This window comes from Panicum virgatum, chromosome 1K, assembly GCF_016808335.1.
Source record: "Panicum virgatum strain AP13 chromosome 1K, P.virgatum_v5, whole genome shotgun sequence".
Lineage (NCBI taxonomy): Eukaryota > Viridiplantae > Streptophyta > Magnoliopsida > Poales > Poaceae > Panicum > Panicum virgatum.
Window position 1 is genome coordinate 486,596 of NC_053136.1, and position 24,985 is coordinate 511,580.

At 45.8% G+C, this 24,985-nt stretch overlaps 2 protein-coding genes and 1 long non-coding RNA gene across 5 annotated transcripts; 2 read left to right on the top strand and 1 right to left on the bottom strand.

The window, feature by feature from the left end:
- The first annotated feature begins 8,658 nt into the window (after positions 1–8,658).
- On the top strand, positions 8,659–11,899 carry LOC120644388 (thiosulfate sulfurtransferase 16, chloroplastic-like). The gene is made up of 4 exons (XM_039921327.1): positions 8,659–9,108; positions 9,509–9,585; positions 9,722–9,792; positions 11,272–11,899. The coding sequence occupies exons 1-4, from the start codon at positions 8,963–8,965 to the stop codon at positions 11,416–11,418; spliced, it is 441 nt and encodes a 146-aa protein (XP_039777261.1). The 5' UTR covers positions 8,659–8,962; the 3' UTR covers positions 11,419–11,899.
- Positions 11,900–16,454: 4,555 nt separating this feature from the next.
- LOC120645182 (thiosulfate sulfurtransferase 18-like) lies at positions 16,455–18,233 on the top strand. Of its 2 annotated transcripts, none has more exons than XM_039922250.1 (4): positions 16,455–16,812; positions 17,603–17,676; positions 17,750–17,807; positions 17,877–18,233. In XM_039922250.1, the coding sequence occupies exons 1-4, from the start codon at positions 16,611–16,613 to the stop codon at positions 18,050–18,052; spliced, it is 510 nt and encodes a 169-aa protein (XP_039778184.1). In that variant the 5' UTR covers positions 16,455–16,610; the 3' UTR covers positions 18,053–18,233. The 2 variants fall into 2 exon arrangements, with proteins under 2 accessions (XP_039778184.1, XP_039778698.1); XM_039922764.1 differs by having other exon boundaries at positions 16,477–16,812; positions 17,750–17,803.
- Positions 18,234–18,559: 326 nt separating this feature from the next.
- Positions 18,560–21,826, bottom strand: LOC120646777. 2 transcript variants are annotated; one of them, XR_005664730.1, is made up of 4 exons: positions 21,440–21,826; positions 20,312–20,354; positions 19,954–20,224; positions 18,869–19,394 (listed from the first exon to the last, which is right to left on the bottom strand). It is a non-coding gene; the product is annotated as an uncharacterized LOC120646777 (long non-coding RNA). The 2 variants fall into 2 exon arrangements; XR_005664660.1 differs by lacking the exon at positions 21,440–21,826 and having other exon boundaries at positions 18,560–19,394; positions 20,312–20,996.
- Between the last annotated feature and the right edge of the window lie 3,159 nt (positions 21,827–24,985).

Here is a 24,985-nt window from a genome sequence, read left to right on the forward strand (position 1 = left end):
GTCTGCTCAGGAGTAGGGCCATCTCCATTCATTCAATGCTCCTCCTTCCTTTTCAAAAAGCAGCAGCGTCGCCTCGATTCCATTGCTCGCCCGAGTCAAACCAAGTCAATGGCCCACCTGACTTGGGCTTCCAGTGGGCCGGTGGCCTCTCTCTCAATCTCTCTCGTTGCCGTGTGGAGTAGTTGACTCCACGAAGGCGGGGCATGTATACATACGTCACTATAAACAAGAATTTGAAATAAAAACTATGTTGTAGTAACGGAAAATGTGCCCCACCTCTACAAATGTTGTTCATAACTTCACCCGCTCCACCAAATCGATTTGTAGAGCAGGAGCTAAACTGATAAACTGCCTCTACAAATCATTTTCTAGAAAATGAAAATAAATAGAAAAAACTCAAAAATAGCAAAATAATTCCAACTAAATGGGCACCCTAACAAGCCCCTCTGCTATCGACCCTCTAATATAGAGATACAATTTTTTTTAACAAAATATACATAATTGAGAATACTGGATTCGAACCACTTACCTCAAATCTCACACGTACTCATTCTCCACCACACTACACAATCTCACACTTATTGTTCTTTTATATTAACTATGACAAGGCGGGTGAGACTATAATTTGCTCCTACAAATTCATTTCTAGAGGCAAGTGACGCCATCGTGCGCCCCTAAAAATATTTTTCAATTTTATTCTAAAAATTTATTTAATTTTTTAAATATAGTAGAATAGATTCAAAAGTGAAAATTCTGCACTATAGTTATTGTGAACTATAGATATAGAAAAATTATAAAATTTTAGATCTTACCACTAAAACTTTGGTATGGAACTACTCTACACTTTGCATCCAAGATTGTTTTAAAACATATCAAAACTTGTAGATTTTGAAACTAGAGAACTTATAATAATTTTTTGGACTATTAAATGATCTTAAATAAAAAAGTTATTAAATGCAAAATTTTATATCCCATCAAGCTTTACAATTTTGGTATATCGTTTGTCTTCATCCGAAATTATATGAAAAAGTTATAAATTTTTTTGTGTAAATTTTTTAGGAGTGGGTCATGCCATCGCCCGCTCCCAAAAAATCATTTTTAGGGGTGGGAGACGTCATCACCCGCTCCTAGAAATATCAATCATTTCTAGAGACGTGTGATGGATTTCCTAAAAATGATAGCCATTTTTAGGAGATGTCAATTGCTAAATAGCTCCGCTCCATTTATAGGAGTAGGTTAACTTTTGACCCATTCTAGAAAAAATGCAGGACATTTCTACAAATCGTTTTTGTAGGAGTGAAACTTTCAAAAATCTTGGCCTCCATGTTTAATTTGATGTAGTTTTAAATGTAAAATTTACAGACACCCCCACGGCCCCACCCCTCTTTTCATTTCACTTTCCCTTGATGTTACAATTTAATTACACGTTCGAGTCAACTACTAATATACCTCCGGTGAAAGAAGCTAGCAGTGACTAGGATGGTCGGAGGAAATCTTATCCGGACGTGCGTGCTGATCTGGCCAGGTGTGATCGATCTCTGATGGACGACAGGAGTGCGTGCAAGTTGACAAAGTAAAATTGCGCGGCGTCCCGCGCGCGGCTTCGCATCATTGGTCGCCCCCCCCCCCCCCCCCCCCCCCCCCCCCCCCATGACAAGGATCGGACGCGGCCGCTGAGAGCGACATCGTCGCCGTCACTATCCATGATCCGTCAGACTCAAAGGCCATGCTCATCTATCTACCTATTATTCACTCTATTCCAATATACAGTATATATACTATTTCAACTTTTTTAGATACATAATTTTTCATATATATATATATCATTAATAAAAGCTATATCTATACAATAAATATATACTATAAAAGTTAAAATAACGTCAGGCCAAATTTTTTAACAAAAGGGACCTCACGAAGATTCCACCAGCCAGGCCAAAAGATTTGAAAAAAAGGTGAACTAGACCCACATTTCCGATAGAAAAAAAATATTTCTACCAAAATACTAATACTCATTACACTAAGCGCCCCATTGTAAGAAACATGAAGCAGACAACATGCACAAGACGTGCTCTTATCTTTAAGTGTTAGCCATCAAGTAATAAAGAAGCTGGTGCAGTTTACTAGCCGGTGTACAAAACACCATCAGCTGGCGCGCCATACAGGAAAGCAGCACGCTCTCACCGCTCTCACCGCTACGCGATCGCTTGGTAGCGGTTTTCAACATCAACATAGCAGCAGGAGTCCCCATGCTATCTATTATCTTGTTATTTGGCCAACAAATAGAGCCTCCACATTCGCTCTCAAGTCCTAGAAATTCTCATATTAATCGGAGAAAAATAGAAAAATAAAAATTACCCACCATTGCCATTACGATAAAAATTAGCCTAAAATACCCCTGTGCCTAATTAAAAATCACCCACCAATGCCATTATGAAAAATTAAATATAAAATACCATTTAGCTATGTATCAGTTACAAATATATACTATTAATAAAAACTAAAGCTAACAACAATCAATCAAAATAAAATAAAAATAAGAATAATTATCTGCATAATATTATTAAAGCTCAACAAATCAAATTATTATTATAGGTAGATCATAGTTGAATTGTTTTAATCAACAATAAGACATAATTTATGATAATGAACAAGATGATGTATGGTAAAAAAAATAGTAGAACCTTTAAGTAAGGATACAACAATATACAAATTTTTAAATTTTCAATACTAGCCGCACAAATGCACGGGCTATACACCTAGTTATGACTAAAATGGGGTTCATGAGTGGAAAGATTGATCTCATCATGAACTGTGTTACAACAGTTAGCTATCGAATTAGAGTGAATGGAGAGCTAAGTGAAATGTTCAAACTTGAGAGGGGTTTAAGACAGGGCGATCCACTGTCGCCCTACCTTTTCCTTCTCTGTGCCGAAGGTTTTTCAGCATTACTAAGCCAAGTTGAGCAGAATGGAAGGCTGCAAGGTGTAAAGGTGTGCCAAAGGGCTCTGAGTGTGTCACATCTGCTATTTGCGAACGATTCTCTGATTTTGTTCCGAGCAAATGGGAGTGACGCACAACACGTACAGGGTATCCTAGATTTGTATGAGTGTTCTGGTCAAATGATAAACAAAGAAAAGTCAGCGATCATGTTCAGCCCGAATACTAGAAGTGATGTGAGAGAAGCTGTGATGCGAGAATTGTCCATCAGGAAAGAACACAATGAATGAGAGATATTTGGATCTACCGGTGTTTGTGGGAAGTAATAAGAGTAAGGTGTTTGCATACATGAAAGAACGCATTTGGTCTCGCATTCAAGGTTGGAAGGAGAAAATGCTTTCACAAACCGGGAATGAGATATTAATTAAGGCTGTTGCCCAGGCAATTCCAACCTTCGCAATGGGGTGTTTCAACATTACAAAAGAAATTTGCAATCAAATTAGCACACTGATTTGCAGGTATTGGTGGAGCAATCAGGATAAGGAGAAAAAGATACATTGGATACGTTGGGAGAAATTAACTGAACCAAAAGGAATGGAGGACTAGGATTCAGGGATACACACACATTTAATTTGGCAATGTTAGCAAAACAAGCTGGAGATTCTTGCTAAACCCAGATTCTTTATGTGCATGGGTCCTTGGTGCTAAATATTTCCCTGGTGGAGATGTCCTTGCAGCTAGATCATGTAGGAATATGTCATACACCTGGAGAAGTATTTTGAAAGGTGTAGAAGTTTTGAAGAGAGGTGTAATCTGGAGAGTAGGTGATGGGAGAAGGATTAGGATTTGGGATGATCCCTGGATCCCTCAGGAATGGACCAGGAGACTAGTAACACCACGTATGAGAAACCTTTTGGTTTATGTGGATGAGCTAATTGATCCAAACACAGGACAGTGGGATGAACAGCTGATACGACAAACCTTTTGGCCACAAGATGTGGATTTGATCCTCTCTATTCCGGTGCATGTGGAGATGGAGGATGTGGTAGCATGGCACTACGATTCAAAGGGCTTGTTCACTGTCCGGTCAGCATATAAGGTGCAGCGAGCATATGAGAAACATACAAGTAAGAAAGGTGAAGCCTCATTGTCCTGTGCTGGTGCTGATATGGATAAACTTTTGTGGAAGAAATTGTGGAAATTAAATTGTCCAGGAAAAATAAAACACCACTTATGGTGCATGGCTCATAGTAGCCTGGCAGTCCAAAAGGAACTATCACGCAGAGAGATGGATTTGGACACTAATTGTGTCATGTGCAGCAGATATGATGAGGATGGTGCACATCTTATCGGGTACCACAATTAGGGACACCCTAATTGGGGTACTAAGATCGCTTTAAAAACACAAACACCTGTTAAGGCAACTGGGCCCACGAAGGCCCACGGCCTGCTTCCCATCCGGAAGAAAGGAAAGGACTCAAAGAAGCCCAGCGTGCGGCCCATTCACATTCCCCTCGAACCCGCGGAACAATCTCCGCCTCGTTCGAGGGTCCCTCTTGGGTCCGCTGGGCAATCTCCGCCTCGTTCGAGGGTAGCGGAACTACCCTCGAGCAGGTGACCAATCTCCGCCTCGCTCGAGGGTAGCGGATATACCCTCGAGCGGGTAACTCATTTTCCGCCTCGCTCGAGGGCTCCCTTCGGGACCCTCAGTCACGCAACACACCTCCGCCTCGCTCGAAGGTAGCGGATCTACCCTCGAGCGGTGACTCATCTCCGCCTCGCTCGAGGCCGTCTCTCGGCACAAGGGACAAACGGCTCCGCCGCCCAACCGCTCGCCGTACGAAGGCATTAAATGCCAGCCACTCCGCCACGGCTCAAAGGACGGACGGCGTCAGGCCACCACTCCCACAGTAGATGTGACCGGGGTCCCATCCGCTGACTCCGGTCCCCATTCCACCATCCCGGATGTTGTAGCAGCACCTTGGGACCTGTAACGCGGGACAAGACAGGTCCGGCACCCCTCCCGTTCCTGTTCTGCCGACACCGACCACCAGACTCGCCTCCCACTACGGAAGGGGTCCGGCGATGTCACGTGCCCTTCCGGAAGGGGCGCTCATCACACACGGTCGGAGTCCCGGACCTCCCCCCTCCTCTCAGAGGTCCGGGACCTCCACGTGTCCCCCGGGCCTTCTAGTGTGCACGCCTGCACTCCGACCAGGGGGTCCGGGGCCATCCCGCGCCATTACTACCGCCGGAACACTGCAGGACGTGCGGCGCAATCCTCATAGGACGAAGGACAAAATCCAGGACGACAGCGACGCACGCCGCCTTCCCACAGTGTACTTACTACAGTATCCGACCACTGTACCCCGCGATTTAGGGGAAAACGACGACTTCTATGCCCCACTCACATGTCCCGCCCCTTCTTGTAACTATAAAAGGAGGAGGCGGGTTTCCTTTATACTCTCTGGTCTGGACTCTCTCGTCTGGACTCTAGTCTGCTTGGTCTCCCTGGCTTCTCTCCTCAAGAGGACGCACCAGGACTACTGAGCATTCATCTCCACCGATTCCACTCTTAGTCGAGACTTGGGAGCTTCTCTCCCTCTCTCGCCTCGCTTGTACCCCCTACTACAAGCACTCCGGGTGCAAGATAATACAGTGCCCTCGCACACCCCCTTTGCTGGACGTACGGCCCCGCGGCCGGAACCAGGATAAACCGTGCGTTACTGTGATTGCCTATTGCATCATCATCTGGGACGAGAAAACACGCATCATTCACTAGTTGGGATCTGAGCCCCCGGGTCGGGACACCGACACATCTCTTTTTCAAATGTAAGTGTGTCAAACACGTATGGGAAGCTTTAGGGCTGGAACATCACCGTAGCATTCTGTCAGAAAAGATGTCACCGTTGGATGTGGTGAAATACACCTTACAGCTCAAAGAAGATGTGCAAATGAGCATTGTGACCTTTATGTGGCTATGGTGGCAAGAAAGAAATCGGGTTCGTGAAGGTGAGCGGCGGAGATCAGTGGATGAGACAACGTTCCTATGTAAACAGTATGCTGCTGAATATCTTGATATGTGCAAGTCAAATCCGGTGCCTATAGGCGTGAAGACGACTGCTTGGAAAAGGCCTGAGCAGGGCTGGGTGAAGGTCAATTCGGATGGTGCACTCTCGGAAACCACGGGAGAGGGAGGTTGGGGCGCGGTGATCAGGGATGAGGAGGGGGAGGTAGTGGAGGCAGCCGCGGGGAAGTTAACAAGGCTAATGGAAGCCTTCCAGTCGGAGGTGGAAGCTTGCTTAGCTGGTGTTATGCTAGCTGGCGAGAGAGGTTTTGGAATGATTGTGGTTGAAACTGATTCCCTGGTGCTCACACAAGCCTTGAAGACCTGGTCACATCGCCTAGCGGCCACATGTGGCTTGATATGTGAGATTCAAAGCATGCTAGCTTCGGAGTTTAGTGAATTCCATATAGATTATGTCCCTAGATCTTGTAATAAGGTTGCTCATGTCTAGGCGGCAATCGGTTGTAAGTGTGCTAGGTGCTGGACTCCGTTGGGAGAGCACCCCAACTCATGTTGAGGATCTGGTGGCCAGCGATCGCGCTGCGTCCCTACGTTAATGGAAAGCATTTTCCACCCAAAAAAAACATAGCAGCAGGAGTCTTGGGGACTCCATCCGCCTCGGGAGCTTCGAGTTCGCCGTCTCAGGTACGTACCTAGTATTTTTTTTAAAGAAAATAAAGTCAAAACGATCTATAAATCGAAATGGAGGGAGCAATAGCATATTCCAGTGGCCATTAATTTATTTACATTTGATTGAGAAGGTTTCAGATGCCTAGTAGGCAGGCATGCCCACATGAACGTCGACGAATAATCCAATCGTTCCGTCGATAGAAATAGAATCCGTGATATGTGTCGCCGCATCAGCATGCCTCTATCCTATTTCGATCCTATCCTCCTCACCACCAAACAAATATGCTCTCCCATCCCTACTATTCCCTCCCCTCCCGTGCCTGCCACCATCTGTATCTATCCACATCCTCTACCTACCTTACAATATATTATAATATTGTAATCACCATCTACGTCACTGCCTAGTTGTGGATGCATATACATACTTCTTCCTCTCATCCAGTCCCCCTATCTCGACCATATACTAAACATATTTAAGATTTACTCTCTCTCTCTCCCCTTCCATTTTTATAAAGCAGTCTTTCAAATAGCACTTTGACTATTTATTTGTCATATATTATATTATTTATGGTTATAAACTTATAATCATAGTAAATTATACTACCTCCTCTATATTATAAGTCATTTGACTTTTTTCACCTTAAATTTGACCACCCGTCTTATTCAAAAATTTATGCAAAATATTACTTTTTTTTTGTGTGGCTTGCTTTATCAATATAAATTCTTCAAAAATAACTTAAATTTGACTATGTTTACATATATATTTTTTTAAAAAAGACGAGTGATCAAACTTGGTGTCAAAAATTAAAACGACTTATAATTTGAAACGGAGGGAGTATTTGGTTACGAATCTAATCATATAAAGTTTATATTATAAAAATAAAAAATAATAGTTAAATTATTAATTAAAGATAGAATAGTTTGAATCTTGATACGCGTGTGCATTATAAATGAAAGAAGGAAGAATCTTGAAATATAATCCGTTATTCAAGAAAAAGCTATTGCTAGCCATTCTGTTTGTGAAAGTAGCTAGTATAGTCGAAGATATATTATATATTATATATTTATATATTTATTTATGATTACACAATAAAATTCAAATATTCACAAATGCACGTACATTCATCTCTATGAACGCACGAATGCAAACTCCACCTCTAAGATTTAGTTATATTATTCATTGTAAAAACTAAAATATTTTTTACCACACGCATCTTAAATAGTAAACAACAGCTAGCATTTGAAGATGCAGGGAGTATTCTTTGTCAGCCTACGACCTCCAGCTACTTGATCAACTTACATGCATTATTTGCTTGAGGGTACAGTATATATATAACTAACTCTCCTCGTGTCACAACTGCCTAATGGTGAAGTGTTTGAAAAAAAAAACGCGGTCGGAGGGGTGAACGGACCCCACCGTTTTGAGGAAGCGACTCGACTTCTTCCGGCCGCGGAAAAATCCCCAAACTCTGACCCATGCCCGAGAGGGTCAAGCCTTGCGGCGAGCACAGTGAGAAGATTTTTTTACCCACGAGCGGAACTCGTGGGGAGCGACTGTGCCACACCCGCTTATTCGTCCCAGACTGGGATCGAACCCGGGCGGGTGGCCTCCACGACGGGAGTGCCCACCACTGCGCTACAAGCGCGTTGGCATGAAGTGTTTGAAGTGGGTACGTTACAAAGTTGTGTTTTTCTTGCAAGCACTAAAAAATCCATATGTTGTGCATACTGTTAATTATATATGTCAATACTATTTTGTATAAATTTGATAAAACTTAAAATTATTTGATTCATCAAGAAGCTAGAGTTGCATTCTTTTTAGAGCGGCGGAAGTATCGTTTTACACATGTGTGGCATGGCTGGCTGCCCGTCGTGTAGACTGAAAACAAAAGCGTGGATAACGGTGGGAGATGGACGCGGCTAACCGCGCAGCATGTATACAGACATTGTAAATATTTGTATATAAAAAATAGAATTGTATATAAAAAAGAGATAAAAAAGGTGTCGACTGGCCGGCCGGCCGGCGAAAGCAGTTGTTGCAGTGTCCGGTTGCCCCCTCTCGAACCAAATCTGTAACTGTAGTGCAGCCCCACAATAATCCATTCGTCAGTCCAGCGCTGCCAGTTGTTCCATTCCATTCAGTCCTCTTCTTCCTCCGATCCTTCATCCTTGGCTGCCGCCTGCTGCTATAAATATCGCACGCTACCTGCAGATAAGCTAGCTAGCTGCAGGATCGGAAACCAAAGGCCCTCCTCCATCCAGATCCAGCTGCATGCTCAATTGCTCATCCAATCCAGCACATCATCTTGGTCCACGGTAGATTGGTAGATGGGGCCTCTGAGAGGAGGAGGAGGCGGCGGCGGCGGCGGCGGCGGCGGCATGGACGATGAGGAGGCGAGGAATCCGCAGCTGGTGGATGCGGACGAGGCATGCGCCCTCCTCAGCATGGCCACGCACCAGTATCTCGATGTCAGGTTAATAATTAGCATATTGGATGGACGTTTCTTATATAGTATATATTTCTCTGCTGGGAATTACTCCCTCCTTCCCCGTTTATAAGGCATACACGTATATCAAGATTCAAATCTTCTCATCTTTGACCAATAATTTGACTATTAAATTTTTATTTTTATAATGCAAATTTCATATGATTGGATTCATAATCAAACATAGTTTACAATGATTATAAGTTTATAATCAAAAGTGATATAATATATGATAAATAAATAGTCAAAGTGTTGTTTAGAAGACCGTGTCATGTTTCACCATGCCTTATAAACGGGGAAGGAGGGAGTACCAACTACTACTACCTGTTTAATTACCTAGCGCTATCTATCTATCTATCTATCTATCTATCATGCATTAATTATACAGGATGTGGGAGGACTTTGACAAGGGCCATGTCGCCGGTGCTCGGAATGTTCCCTACTACCTCTCCGTCACTCCACATGGTACGGCACTGTGCTCCCTCCTTCCTAATCTACATGAATAGTCTATTTATTTCTGCATATATATATAATTATGAATAATCATTCCTAATAATCCGTATATATATAATAACTGTTGATCCATATTATATATACGCAGGGAAGGAGAAGAATCCCCACTTTGTGGAGCAGGTGTCCGCGCTCTATCCCAAGGACCAACACCTGATTGTGGTAATAATTCACTCAACATGTAACTAGCTACTGGAGTACTATGTTTGTGATACGTAAATACTTATATTTTTTTAGATTAAGGGAAAATTCCGATCTTGAACAACATTCACACATGTAAATGTCTACAACCTTATCTGAACAAATCTGGCCACAAAGCCAGAAGTTTACATGAGTACTTAGACTCCAAACCTCCAATCGAGAAACACAAACAAAAGACAGTAAAAAAAATAAGAAAGAAAGCGAAAGACTAGCTTCGTTCTCTTCTATGTCCTTCCTTCAATCTTGTTTGGTCCTCGTGTTGTAATATAAATCTCACATCCACTGTCTTCTTAGAAACATTTGATGTAAGAATCGCCGTTGGTCCTGTGTTTTCCGGTCGCCCATGCCCCATGGTGTGATCATCAAAGACTCTAAGACGATGCCTCAACAGGAGATCAACATTAAGATGCTATCGTTGTTTGAACCACATATCGGTTCACTGGTTTTTACATCTGTCCCTTCAGATTGAGGTCCTTATGGTAATGTCCTAAGAAAAATGATACCCACGACACCATCATCACCGGCATAAGCTAGGCTTTCATAAGAACCTACACTCCAAAAAGCAAACCACAACGAGCGCCAAACAGGACCCTGACATGGGAGACGGCAACCGTAGGCAAGTCCCCATGGCGGCGGCAACTAGAGCGAAGAAGACATCAAGAACCTTGAGCTCAGCCAAGGTGAGAGACGCTCCGTGCGCCGAGAGACGCCGGAGCCATGGGCCGCTGCCGTCACAGGCTCACAGCCGAAGGCGAAGCACTCGCGCAGCGATGCGCTGGGGGCGAACCAAGATGGACCACCACCGGGCCACAACAGCACGCACCGCGTGTCCGAGCCATCCCCACGGGCAGCGTTGATGCCGGACCTCCACCGTGGGGAGCCATGGTGCAAACCGCAGTGCCTGCCCCACTAGGGGATCCACGTCCGCGGCGCCACCGCCGCCGCTAATAGAGCCTCGGGGCGAGACTGGCCGCGGCGGTCCACTTACCGCTCTCCCTGCAGCCGAACGGACTTCCGTGGCACTGCTCAAGCAACGACGAGTGAGAGGGATGGGGGAGGAGGGGGTTCGCGGCGACGGCTCAGGTGCCTCTCGGGTCGCCCGCTAGGAGCGACGCGGGGCCTGTTAGTTTTCTGAGGCTTTCAAGTAAATACTTATATACTATATAATAAGAGCAGCGCTAATAGCGCAGCCAGCTGGCCGATTGCATGTCTACGCAGTCGCCTGCTTCCGCGTCCAGTGCTGGCTGCGTGCTGGCATTTTAGCCCTTGCGGGCCCACGAGCAGAGAAGAGGACGTCTGCTTGAGCCGGCGGGGAGTGGAACGCGGGCTCTCTTCTCTCTCCTCACTTCTCTTTCCTCCATATAAGATCTATTCTTCTTATAGCCTGCTGTAATACTGCTGTATATAATAATATAATGATCGCTCGATGTGGATCTGCAGGGCTGCCGCTCCGGCATTCGGTCCAAGCTCGCCACTGCAGACCTCCTCAGCGCGGGCTTCAAGAATGTGAGGAACCTAGAAGGCGGGTATCTCTCCTTGCTCCGAAGCGCCAACCAGCAGCACCACCACCAGCAGGCTGCTGCTTAACCCATCCATTAATTATCCTAGTATTATTTAACCATTCATGCACTACAAAATACTACTCCCTCCATTTCAAATTATAAGTCATTTTAAAAATTTTGGAGAGTCAAATCATCTCAAAATTTGACCAAAATTATAGAGAGAAATATAAAGATTTATGACATCAAATAGATGCACTATAAAAATATAACTAATAAAGAATCTAATGATACTTAATTGGTATCATAAATATTATTATCTTGTCATATAAAGTTGGTCAAACTTGAAAATTTTTGACTCTCTAAGATTCTTGAAATGACTTATAATTTGGAACAGAAAGAGTACTACTTTGTATGTATAAGGCGATGGGCATACATACATACATACAGCGGTATATATTTTCCTCTTTCATGCTATGCCTCCATCGCCATCCGTATCGATCTGTATGCAATAAAGAGGCCTGAACAACAAGTAATGCAATAAGCAAGATCATTCATTTCCGCTAGTAGTCGATCTCTCTCTTTTTTTTACTGCTGGAACTTACGTCGCGTGTGGCGTGGTAAAAAAAAAATTGCACATGGTGTGAACAGCACGACGACTAGCTACGGAAAATGATACATTTACTACTTTACAAGTGTCTGTTCAAGTGTTCAGATCTTATCCAATACGCTTCATATGTCATCATCATTTTTTTCCCTCTTGAAGACACTGAATAGCCGTGCTTCTTTGTATTAAAAATAAAAGAAACGAGTTGGAGTTACACACCGCGTCAGGACTTCGTGCGCTGATCCATCTTTTGTTTTAGATTACAAAAGCAACGACTACTCACTAACTAAACAATCCATGCAGGAAGCTAGGTTGGTATTCAATTTCTACCTACTAGTTTAATTTGTCCACTGCTGTGTCTTTCTATTCGCAAGTTGATAGTTTTCCACTTTGCTTCAAGTTTCCTATTCAAATTTGTTCAGTGTCGATCAAACGTCAAGCACGCTTAGTTTGAAAAGCACGTGTGGAAAATTTTGAGTGGTACTTGATTTTTTTTGAGGGGTAGAAAAAAATCATACTAATGAACAGAAATAGTCTGGATACACACGCCTTCCTTCAGGCGGATTATAAAGCCAAATATGAAAAAGATGAGGGATTGGAGCCACAAAGCAGGCCCAAAAGTGGGCACTATTTTTAAATGACAATTAAGGCAATGGAGGCATTATATTTCGATCGCCTGCTGGCCCATATATATATACAAATTTGTGCTGGAGATAGAAAGATGAAGAAATGGGTTCCCTCCCCTTTATGTTTCTCAAAACATGGTTGCTTAATGGCAGGGCAGTTTGCAGCATCACGGTGCTGGTGGAATCCTAAGGGCATGTACAACGCCAATCAATGCGTCGTCTTTATCCGGTTAATTGCGATTAGCGAGGCTCATTAAGGCCGTGTTTGGTTGCAAGCTGTAAATTTTTTGAAAAGACATCTTTCTACATTTGAAGTACTAAATATAGACTAATTACAAAAATAATTACAGAACTCATCTGTAAATCGTGAGACGAATCTAATGAGCCTAATTAATCCGTCATTAGAGGTTGTTTACTGTAGTATTATTGTAGCAGTTTAGCATCTAATTACTGCATAATTAGGTTCATTAAATTCGTCTCGCCATTTACAGACAGCAGTCGCAATGCGTTTTTTATTTTGTCTAGATTTAAGTCTCCATGCAGATGCTGGATTTTTTTTTTTGGAATTTGGCATTATGCATCCAAACACGGCCTAACTCCGGTTTTTCCCGCAACGCTCCCTTGCCGTCGTCTCCCCAGACGACGGCTTCGGCCCGTTCCCCGAGCGAATGCAGACGGCTTGCGACGCGTTGTACAATATCGATGCGAGAAGGCGACGACAGCGTCGATCCTATGCTCCCGCCGTGATTTTCCCACGCGCGTCATTCTATCTGTCTCTGTCATCTTTCATCCCCTGCTTACCTCTCAGATGTTGCGCCACCGGCTCCGGCAAAGCGTGTGCCGAGGGCGCTACGGCTCCGGCGGGCGCATACCACGGGGGCGATGGCTGCCGCGGCTCCGGCGGCCGCGCCTCTTCGATGTTGCGCCACCATCCGCACGACCTTTCTTCTCTCCTCGTCGTCCGTCGCGAATCCAAAGCTAGGATTCTTGCGCAATGCAGGCCACGGAGGCGCGCCAAAGGTGAGGCGTCCTGATCCCACCCCTTGTTCGCCGCAATGATTTGCAGCTTTGCTTCTAGGCTTCAGAATGGATCTGGCGCTGTAATTTTTTTGCTTCTAGGCTTCAGAAATAGTTCCCAATCAAGATCCTACATACTTAAATTCGATAAATATAGCTTCATAAATAATCTGCTTTGTTTGAGTGTTTCATTGTCCTCAACTCTGAATCTGAGCTCTCCTTCAGTAGGCTCGCACGCTCCTGATTGCTTACCTATTTGTTCTAGTGCTATTCTTCAGGTTGTAGAGATGCAATGCCAAATTTTGTGTGCACCGTTGATGTTTTGTTCCAAATCACTGGCCTTTTTTGCAACAAGATCTTGAGATGCAGTGATTTGCTCGAACCAATGCCCTGCAGATTGAGTACACAAGGATATCTGTTAGTCAGAGGTTTAGACTTCTGCTGCTGATGGATTCTTGGAGAGCTACTACTACTATGAAATCTTATTTTCCATTGATAAGTTAAAGCATGAATGGTGCAATTCAGTATTATCAACCATGGCTGTTCTTGTTGAATTCATCCTGATCCTCTGGTCTTAATTTCACAGGGTCAGATGATTGTATTTCAGTCGAAATTTATACTGATCTTGTGGTCCGATGATTGAATTGGAAAGTCTAGAGTGACGTTTCATAGAGTGACGTTGCAGGGATCTGTTTATTTCTAGAGTGACGTTGGTGCTTTTCTATCTCACATGCACGGTGCAATTCATTTTATTTGATTCATCCATCACGTTTGATTCAACGTGAATACACAATATTCAGTCTTCTGTTTTTTAGGCAACAAAATAGTACACAATAATCTATTGCATGATTGATCCGTCATGTTTCATGTGCCAATGTATACATTAATTACCTAATAGATGCGTTAACAGACAGGCCACTGTATAAGTCGTCTGCACTGTTGTCGTCTGTATGCTGTTTTCTTGAGACTTATATAGACAGCAAGACGTCTGTGAGTTATACATGCCCTAATAATTCCTTCACTCGGAATGATGCCATGATGCAACAGGTGACGCCATTCCGTCCTGTGCCACTGATTTTTTGTGCTCAGACAGAAGACGAACTGAATTTAGTTAATTGCCATCTTGTGGTAGCTGCTGAGGCCGGTTTCCCCTTATGCAAAAAAAACAAAATTGATTGAATCTCTATACAGTTGATGACTATTTGTTAGTGTGTACAAATGAAGTACGGGCAGTAAAATATAAAAATAATATGGATGATGAACTAAGCAAGTATATATATAGCTTGTTTGTCAAGCTGCTAATGGTACCGTCTCAAACCCAGACCGAACCCGCACCAAGCCAATTTACTGTAGCTTCCAGAGTCCAAACCAGACCACCCCATCATTTTCCCTCTCTAAACCAAACCGAATTAATCCATAAGCAAAAATGAGGTCAAACCACACCAATCCAAAGTTTCAAACAGGTTCAACCTTGTCCGCTCGCCTCCAGGTCAGCCGTGGCGACCACACTAGAGATGGAGATGCTAGGCCCGCCCACAGTGTGTGGCAGTGGATTGATCCTTGGCGGCAACGGTGCCGGCACTGGCCGAGAAACCGGCGGCGAACCGTGGAAGACAACTAGAGTATCACCACGCATTGCATACGCAAATCTTTACTATAAGGATCCAAAACAACTGAAAGTCACATTCACCGACAAAAAACACTCATACCCCTCACAACGACTCCACTTGTCAGAGCCTGGACTTTGGTCTGGAGGGGGAGACCGATGGTTTTTCGACGTTCCGAGATCTTTCCGCTCAAACTCGAGAGTTTTTTTCACCGACCCCTGCGCTTACCCGCCCGCACACCCACCATCGTTGACATGCGTTGATATCGGGAGTTTGCTGTGAAACGCGTTGCCGTCGTCCTTCCCTTGCGCCCATCCATCAACTTGTGAGATCGTGAGCATTAGCCCGTTGCCATCGCCGTCATCCTTCCGCTAGCCTAGGATCGTCCGCCTCGATACCCGGACGCCATCATCAGACTGGAGACTAGGCCGGTGCCGTCCGCCTGGTCTCCAGGTAATTTAGGTAATGGTTACGATGTTGTCGAGAAGACCCCAGAAGGACTGAAGAGGGAGATGGATAGGAAGAGGTATGCTAACATGTTTGCTGAGGCTAAGAAAGAAAAGATCTCTAAGATTACCGTGGCTCGTAATCTTAACAATATCATGCAGTCTGGAAACCTAAATGATGGAGGTAATTATGTTTATTTATTTGTAGTTCTTACACCCAAGTTGATCAATTTTTTAATTAATCTGCAATGGATCTGTTCAATCTATATCGACCAATCTTCCTATCACACGGGCACATGACGACGCCTGTGATCCGATGTGTTAGGTCTAGAGGTCATTTTTATCGTAACATCGTTCTTCAAACACGCGTGTGCCGCACGTGCACCTTATTACTAGTAGAAATAGATAAACCAAATGCAAACTGGACCGGACCCATCCAAACTGATTTAAGTATTAAACTGAACCAAACTACTTCAATATACACTTTAGACTATTTCCCACCGAACCTAGCGGACCCAATGAGAAACCAATCCATCAAATCCAGTTTGACACCAACCAGGCAGCTTGACTTGTGTGGCCGCCATTCATTTCGTTAGGGGTAGGAATGCATATTTGCGCCTTTTCATAGGAGTGGGGAGACGACGGGAGACCTTTTGCGCTGTTGAGATGAGTGCGGGAAGCTGAAAAGGTAGACGATGCTTGGCCTCTGTTGGTGCTGGGCCATGGATAGGTCCCAACAATTGGGTGGATCAGAGAACTCTCTCTCTCTCTAGAGAGAGAGAGAGAGAGAGAGAGAGAGAGAGATAGAGAGAGAGAACCGGTCTACACGTGGTGGCCTGCTCCTATCTTATATATATACAGCAATGCCTGGTGGTGGTTCCCGGCCTAGCGCTAGTGCACACAACACCACTAGATCAGATCAGAGCCCTGCCCGCAGCAGCAGGGAGCAGCAAGGCTAATAAGGTCCAGTCCTCTAGATGGCTCCTCCCCATCAGTCGGAGAACTCAGCGCCGGCCACGGTGACGACGGTGGACGTGACGGCAGCGAGGGACCTTATCGCGGCTGCCGGCGGCCACCGCTACCTGGATGTGAGGACGGAGGAGGAGCTGAGCAAGCTGGGGCACCTGGTGGAGGTGGACAGGTCCATCAACGTGCCCTACATGTTCATCCCCTCACAAGGCAAGCAACAATTAATCAGCGTGCATCTACCTACTACTCCATCCATTCTATACTATAATATTATATATAAGTTATTTTAATTCTCTTCGGATACACACATAGCACTTAAAACTATATACATACACACACTATATCTAGACAACTGGTAAAAATATAATATATATAATTTGAAAAAGTACTAAAATCGCACTGCTACATCATTCATTCAGTTGCTAGCTTATCATGCTACCAGCTGCTATAAGTTGATGCATGCCATACATTATGTAGGCCCGTTTAACATAGCTTATTTTAGCATTAGTTTACTCCCTCCGTTCCAGGATACAAGGCGTGATCAAATTTGACACGAACTTCAATAATAATATTTGACTCTAAATGTCTTCTATAATATAATATTTGTAGCAACAAAATTATAATTATATGAACTAATTTTAGATATGAATACAATGATATAATTTTTATTATACAAGATTAATCATTAAAGTTTGAATCTTCAATAAGGTGCGCGCCTTGTATGCTGGGACGCAAATCAAAGTACTGTAGCACGAATTCATTTTAAGCCTGTAATAGAATGAAAAGCCAGGGGAGACCAGTTTTTAAACTTCACCGCCGGCTTTATTAGATTCAATTCAATGATGAACCTGTTTTTGGCATGAGCCAAAGAAACAAGGCCGCAATGTGGATGCATGCATGTGGCCGCGAAGCCGTCTCTATGCACATGCGCGCGCCCACAGACACACCGGCCGGGCCGGGGACCAAATCAGCTGACATGGTCACACGAGTGTGACAGCAGGATGCCGGGTGAAGAATGCTCAGTTCGTGGAGCAGGTGGCGTCGCTCTTTACCAAAGAGGAACACGTCGTGGTGGTGCGTCGCTCGTATACCTTTCTTGATTCATGCAATGCAAACATGTATCAACAAGAAGAATGTAAATCTGCAGGGCTGCCAAAGCGGCAAGAGATCGGAGCAAGCATGCGTTGATCTCCAAGCAGCAGTATGTATGTATGTACGTACGTACGTACGGCCAACGTGAGACGGCTGAATGCCTGCCTCTGCCTGCACTGCAGGGGTTCAAGAACGTCAAGAACATGGGAGGCGGCTACCTTGCCTGGCTCCACCATGGGTTCCCCGTCCACCACCGCACCAACCAACCGCCGCCGCCAAGCCAAGACGCCTAGCATGCAGGCAGCAGCTGCTCAAGCTCAACCATCCAAACTCCAATCACCGATACAGAGCGAAATAAATAAAATGAAATAATTGCGCTTGCTATACCCAAGCCACTGCTCTTCGTCTCCACTACTCTACTGTGTGTTTTACTGCTTGTGATGCTAGGATTCCCAACATACTCTTCCTCCTCCTGTATATGTTTCCCTCCCTATCTAACACAAATAGAAATCGCAGCAGGGAGGCCAACTTCAACCTAATGAATGGTGCTAACAAATGAAATTAGCTAGTCTTCAGCTCATTTTCATCCGCGTGCAACAGTATGCAGCGACAACAAACTATGCTAACACTAGTAAGGTGCCCGTGCTAACGCCACGGAAAAATTTCAGACGTACACAAAACAACACATCCATAGTCCAAAATGAAAAATATATGTTTCACACAAAAAAGATTAACGTGTAGTTATTATATTATAGTAGCTTGCCCATGCTAACACTACGGGTGACACCTTATCTATGCATATCAAACGACCAAAAGACAAAATATGTTTCCATAGTTAAGAATAAACTGATCATATCCATGCAAATGAAAATCATCAATCAATTTAAAATGCTTATATTGCTCATAATATAAAATCATTGGCCCAGTGTATTCTTTTTTAAAAACATTAGTCACAAAACTCAAATTAGGCAAAACATTAGACATGCCATTGATATTGAATATCATCACCTTTCCCCTCCCCCCTCCCCCCTCCCCTTCCCCAGCAAAAGCCCACGTCGAGCCACTGCAGCCACAGCAAGCAGACGACCATGACGGCGGAGCACCGTTGGCTCCTCACTGATCACTGATTATGATTAATACTTTCAACAAAGCCCGAACATGAGAACGATAGCAGATAGCAAACATAAATGAATAGATTAGTCAACAAATTGCCAAAAGACAGTCTAGAAAATACATTGCACTATGCTGTATGAACTGCTATAAAACATATGCTACCTCGCTCATTCTCACTATATACCAGCAAGAAGTGGTTCATCTCAAAACTAAACATAAAGATACATCTATAAGATGTGCAGTAACAATGTCTAGCCAAGCCGCCATTGAATTCAAGTATATCGCAAAGAAAACACAGTTAATGGCGTAACTACTGGGATTGGGCATGCGTGTGTTAATACCTTGTTGAGCTCGATCAGCTGCCGCTTGCTTCTCGGCTTGAAGCACATTCTCTGGATCCACCACGAACGCCTAGGCGTAGGTTGAAGCCATGGACACAGCACTGCAGTCACCTACGGCCTGAGACTGCACTGTGCTGCTCCGGGCGGTGGCATAACCAGCTGGCGGGCAGGTGCAGCAGCAGACCGCCGGCGCCCTACAAAATCAATGCAGAGATTCCACCACCGTTCTTATCTTCCAAATAATATCTGCAAAATGACCATAAGAGGAGCAGATGGTCAGATACACAGATTTTGTGCATAGATGCTACTTCTAGTGTCACACACTTATAAAAGGCAAACAAGATGAACCATGAAGACATGAATGATCAATGAAACACGATTTAGTCCACTTCAACACTCCTTTTTGAAGCCTGGAGTGCATAATTTTTTTTCCGAACTATATATTTCAAAGCCTACATTTGTAGAGAGTAATACACAAGGGGCAGGTCGACAGGTGCTTGGCTTAGCTCACCACATATTTGTCGATTCAAAATACAAAACCTGAAAACTTATGCTTGGTAAGCAGAAGAAAAAATCTGCCACTCCATCCACCATTGCAAATTGCAATGAAAATATTTGCATCCTCTATGAGGGAACAATTCGGTAGCATGGGCCACCATTCTAACTATCTTGTGCAATAAAAAAAAAAGTAACTTGCATAGGACAGCAGCAAACTTGCAATGCTTCTGGAGCTATGTACAGATTTCAGATGAAAATAGTCAAGGACAATAAAAGAAAGCATACTGAACAGAAATGCAGTTAATACCTGTTACTCTACCAAGGGCGTCCAAAGATTTTGCTTTAAGCAATATGGCCTCTACAAGCAAGCTTACAGAGTGCATGGACATATGCATTGACATGTCCTTCTTGTGAGGATTTCCTTCTTGAAGAGCGTGGTGGCGCTGTAGGCTTGATACTTTCAGCAATAGCAATGGCCATTCGTGGTCTCAGGCTTCTTATATCAATTCCATGAAGAACTTGCAATGCTGCATTCGTGGTCTCTGATGTTCCAGTCTACCTAACAATGCCCGAGCCTCCTGTTACATTAGCAAATAAATCTGGCAGTGAGCAAATCTTTGCAAGACAGCCTATCTTCTTTAAAAAGCATAGGTGTTTAGCCAAACCTCATAATTTAGTGACAGCCAGCATTCACTCAGACTGCAGGACCTAGCAATGTCAATAAGAAGTCTCAGTGCATATTCACTATACATGTGGCAGATTTAGCAATTTCTATTCTTAATTGCTCAAGTTAGAGTGGCGTCTCAGATTATAGACAAATACAGCTCCATGAATAGCAACAGCAAGCAAGGTTCGGATACGACTATCCGCGGTGGGCAGTCACGACAGGAGCCGCAGCGTCGGGTGCTGTGAGCGGTCTGGCATGGGGGAGATCCGCGGCGGGGCGGGGCGGCGACGGCGAGTGGCGAGGCTGGGACCATGAGGGCGAGCGGAGATTCGCGTTTAGCGGCTGCGCTGAGTTCGGTGATTCCGCGGGGGCGGCGTGGACCCGAGTCGCGGCGAGCAGGTCCGCGCGTCGCTCCGGACGCCGATGGCAGCGGCGGGCCGAGCGACGCGCGGCCAGTGCAGCAGCCATCTCGGATCGGCGGGACGACGCTGGCGTGGCTGTGCGGCGGCCTTCTCGGCTCTACGAGAACGGCAGCATCGATCCGAGACGGCGGCAACGGACACGGTGAGACCGGCGACTGCAGGTGCGGGGCTCACCGTGTGGAGAGCTGAGGAGCTGAGGAGGCCGGCGATGGTGAGGGCCGGCAGGACGGCTCAGCGCCGGATCTGAGCGCCGCAGCGCCGCTGAGCCCCCCCCCCCCCCCCTCTCTTGCTCCCTCGCTCTCGTGCTCTGCAGCGGCGCCGCCGAGAACCGCCGTGCCGTCGATCTCCCGGCCCCGAGCCCACGACCTCTAGGGTTTGGCGCGTCGGGGCCTGCCGCTGCACGTCCCGCAGGCGCGTGGAGCTTCGGCGGCCTGAGGGAGGTGCGGCGGCCGGACCTGCACCCCTTCACCCGCCCCTGAGGGCGGTGTGCCGCGCCGCACGGCGGCCGGCCCGCACGCCGGCGGCGGGCGCCCTTCCCCCGCCCCTAAGCGCGGCGTGGGCGAGGCACAGGCCGCGGGTGAGGCGCAGGCCTCGTGGGCAGACACACCGGCGGCGGGCCAGCGAGAGGAGACGCCGGCGAGGCGCAGGCCGCGAGGTTTTTTGGTTGAGATGGGAATGGGAGGGGAAATTCGGAGACGAAGCACCTGCACCTCCGCCCAGGCAAGGCGCCGCTCCTCCGCGCGTGGTCGGGCCGCCGCTGTCCGCGTGAGGTCGCGTTCACCCTCCTCCAGTTCCACCGCGTCCACCCAGCCGGCCGGCTCGCAGCTGTGCCCCTCCCTCGCTGGCGCCTCGTTCCGCCCCTCCTTCGCGGCTCCCCGGCGCTCGTGTCGCCGGCCACCTCCTTCCGCGACAGGGCCTCCCACCTCCGGCCGGCAACGGATCTGCGGCGCGGGATGGGTGGCACCTGGTCTTCCCTCGCCGGATCTAGCGTCACCCGGCGGTGCGCGTCCCGGAGGCAGCGGCGGACGAGCCCGCAGCCAGCGGCGCGCGTCCTGGCGGCCGCGGCGGGCGCAGTCCGCTGGCGGAGCGGTTCACGGCGGCGGCGCAGGGCGCAGTCCGCTGGCGGAGCGGTTCACGGCGGCGGCGCAGGGAGGGTTCGCCGGGAGGCGAGGCGGGGGAGGCTCGCGGGAGGCGCAAGAGATGGCGAAAAAAAAAAGACAAGAGAGGGGAGGAAAAAAAAAAGGAAAAATGGAGGCTTCCGCGGGTTCGAATCGCGGGCGTCGCGCGCGGGAGGGAGGCGGGGGAGCGGGGGCGGGTCCTGCTGGAGGTAACGCGCGTTACTGGATCCGACTCATCGCAGAAGCGCCGCGCATCCTGTTTTTTTCGTCGCGGGCCTTCCTTCCGTCAATTTCGGCCCGCGTGACCCCGAGCCGGCCCGTCACGTCACAGAACTACAGAAGCACGGGGTGAGCTGGGCTGCAGGGGAACTAGGCCGCAACTGGAAAAAAAGTTCCAACAAATTGTTGTGCCGGAACAAAATGTTTCGTTGGAAGAAAAAAAATCAATCAAAACAAAAAATAAATTTTTTTTGGTTGAATCTAATCTTACGCTTGAAAACAAAAAAATGTTCCACTTTAACAAATGTTCCGTTGGAAAAAAAATAAAAAATGTTTTGTTGGAACTTACAGAAAAAAAAATCACAAATTGGGCTCCGGATCGTTAGTGGGCCGCCTCCGCGAGCCATCAGTGGGCCGCGATGGGGCACCAAAAAGCATTTGTGGGCCGCGAGCGGGGCTTGTGTGACGCGTGGGCTCTCACCCGTGCGCGCGACCCCGAACATCGGCGGCGGGCGGCGGGGGCGGGGGGGGGGGGTTCGCGGGATGGGAGGAGGGATGAGTGACGAAGTTTGATCCAGTCAATATGGTCCGTTGGATCTGAGTGAGTAAGAGAAAGAAGATCTCATAACTAATCTCGTCTGTTCATTTAAATGTGTAGTTGGATCTGGGTGTACTATTTTGGGTGTATTTAGGAGAGATGAGGATAGATAATGACTGCGGTGTGCAAGATTTTGGGTGTACTTAAGAAAGTTTTTTTGGTGTATATATATGTAGTAGAGATAGAGAGAGGAAAACAACGACGCTCCTGCTGCTTATCTGCTTGTCCCCAACTTCTGCTGTGTTTAGTTCCAAAATTTATATCTCCAAACTTCACTATTCACCTATCACATCAAATCTTTTACCTCATACATGGAGCATTAAATGTAGGTAAATAAAAAAAACTAATTCCATAGTTTTGATATACACGACGAGACGAATCTTTTGAACCTAGTTAGATCATGGTAGGATAACAATTACACAAACAAACAAAAAGTGTGAGAACCGCCCAATTTGATACTATTTTAAACGAACCGCCGGTCATTATCATCCAGATGAGAGTTAACACATGCTTACCGAAGAGCGTGTCACGTGTTATTCCACATCTAGAGACACGAATAACCGACACGTCATTCATTCAAAATAATATCAAATCCGGTAGTCCCGGTATGTGCTCCAACATACGCCTAGAATCAGCATATGCACATACCGTTTACAATCGAATACATCACTAATAATCCACGAAGAGCAGTTTTACACACTTAATATTACAAGTTCGATATAGGTGGGTTTCAAGCTTCACTTACAAGCCTTGGGCTCACGAACGTCATATTAAACAGAAGCGTAAAGTTTATTGCATTTACATACTCTCACGGAGTTCAGCTACGATAAAACATACTTAAGATGATGATGCCTTGCTCAAAGAAATCACCACAGCCACAACGACCTACTCCTCCCCCGCATTAGGATCAGCGGGGTAGAAGTGGCCGAACACCACTTCCGGTTCACCTGCAACTAGGTTTAGAAAGCAACCTGAGTACAAAAGGTACTCGCAAGACTTACGCGATTAAATAAGCAAGGATCATGCATTGGCTCAAGTAAAAGCTTTAAGGTTAAGTAATTATTGCATAAGCATTAGCTCTCTACACTATCACCTATCAGAATTGATTATTGTTGCCCAAACCCCTAAAATAATTTTAGTTGATTAAAAGAATAACAAAATAAACAATAGATCATTGGCAAGACATGAAACCAACACCAACAAAACCGGAACTCTCTAAGAGGAATTCGGCGAACCAAGAGCTTGCTCATATCCGAGAGCGCGGCAATTCGAATTGATTATAACCTTGCAAGGGTGTACAACTTTACCCACACGACGCGAGGACCATGCGACTCACCCTACCGATCACGCCGGGCAAGGGGGTACTCACGTCAACCGTTCCCAACAAGACTCGATCATTGAACCTCACACCTAGCTTACGAGTAGAGACTTAGTTCCACCAGGGACATCTCTAAACTTTCCTACACATAAGTCCACCTGGGGACACACTAAGCCTCTCTGCATAGCCCGTAGCCACGTATCTAGGACTGCACATCAATGATCAAGTCAAAGAAGGTAATTGGCTCATCCATATCATTATATTGGATATGTGGTAGCACGGAAAGGTGCTCAAGGCCGATGGCATCCACTCGGTCCTTAATCGATCCAAGCGGACTATGCCCATGTGACTTTATTCTCTAGGCCCTACCATTCCACTCGAATCTCGGTACTACCACTTCACTAGCCACCAACCAAACCAGTGCGATCAAGGGTAACCGGTAAATGTGATACTCCAGCTGTTCTTTCTAGTAAGCCAATTGAGTATTCTAAGCAGAACTAAGCATCTAGTCAAATTAAGTTATTAACTGACTAACATGTGACAAGGACATGGTTAAACAATTCAAGGAAGGATAGTGCATCAAAGTAGGTACCAAAAATGCAATACATACATACTATATATAACCCAACATTACCCAAGTGAGATAACTAAGCTAGTCAAATTAGATAGGTGCAAGGAATTATGCTTAGCTGCTTGCCTTGGTTAACTTCGGGTTCGACCACGAACGGGACTCCGGGTTTAGGCTCAACGGACTCGGTGGGCTCCACGGGTTTGACCTCCGACGGCTCGATCACTATAATGCATGAATGCGATGCAAGAATTAAGGAATGAACTAAACAGAAAGCATAAATCATGAAATAATTTGAGCATGCAGAGGACATTGCAAGGGACTCAAGAAAATTGGTTTTGCAGCAAGAGCATTTTCCTATAATTAATCATAAGTATATTAATTTTCAGCCACTCTAAACAAGGTAACTCAGAAAAGGCATGTAAACTT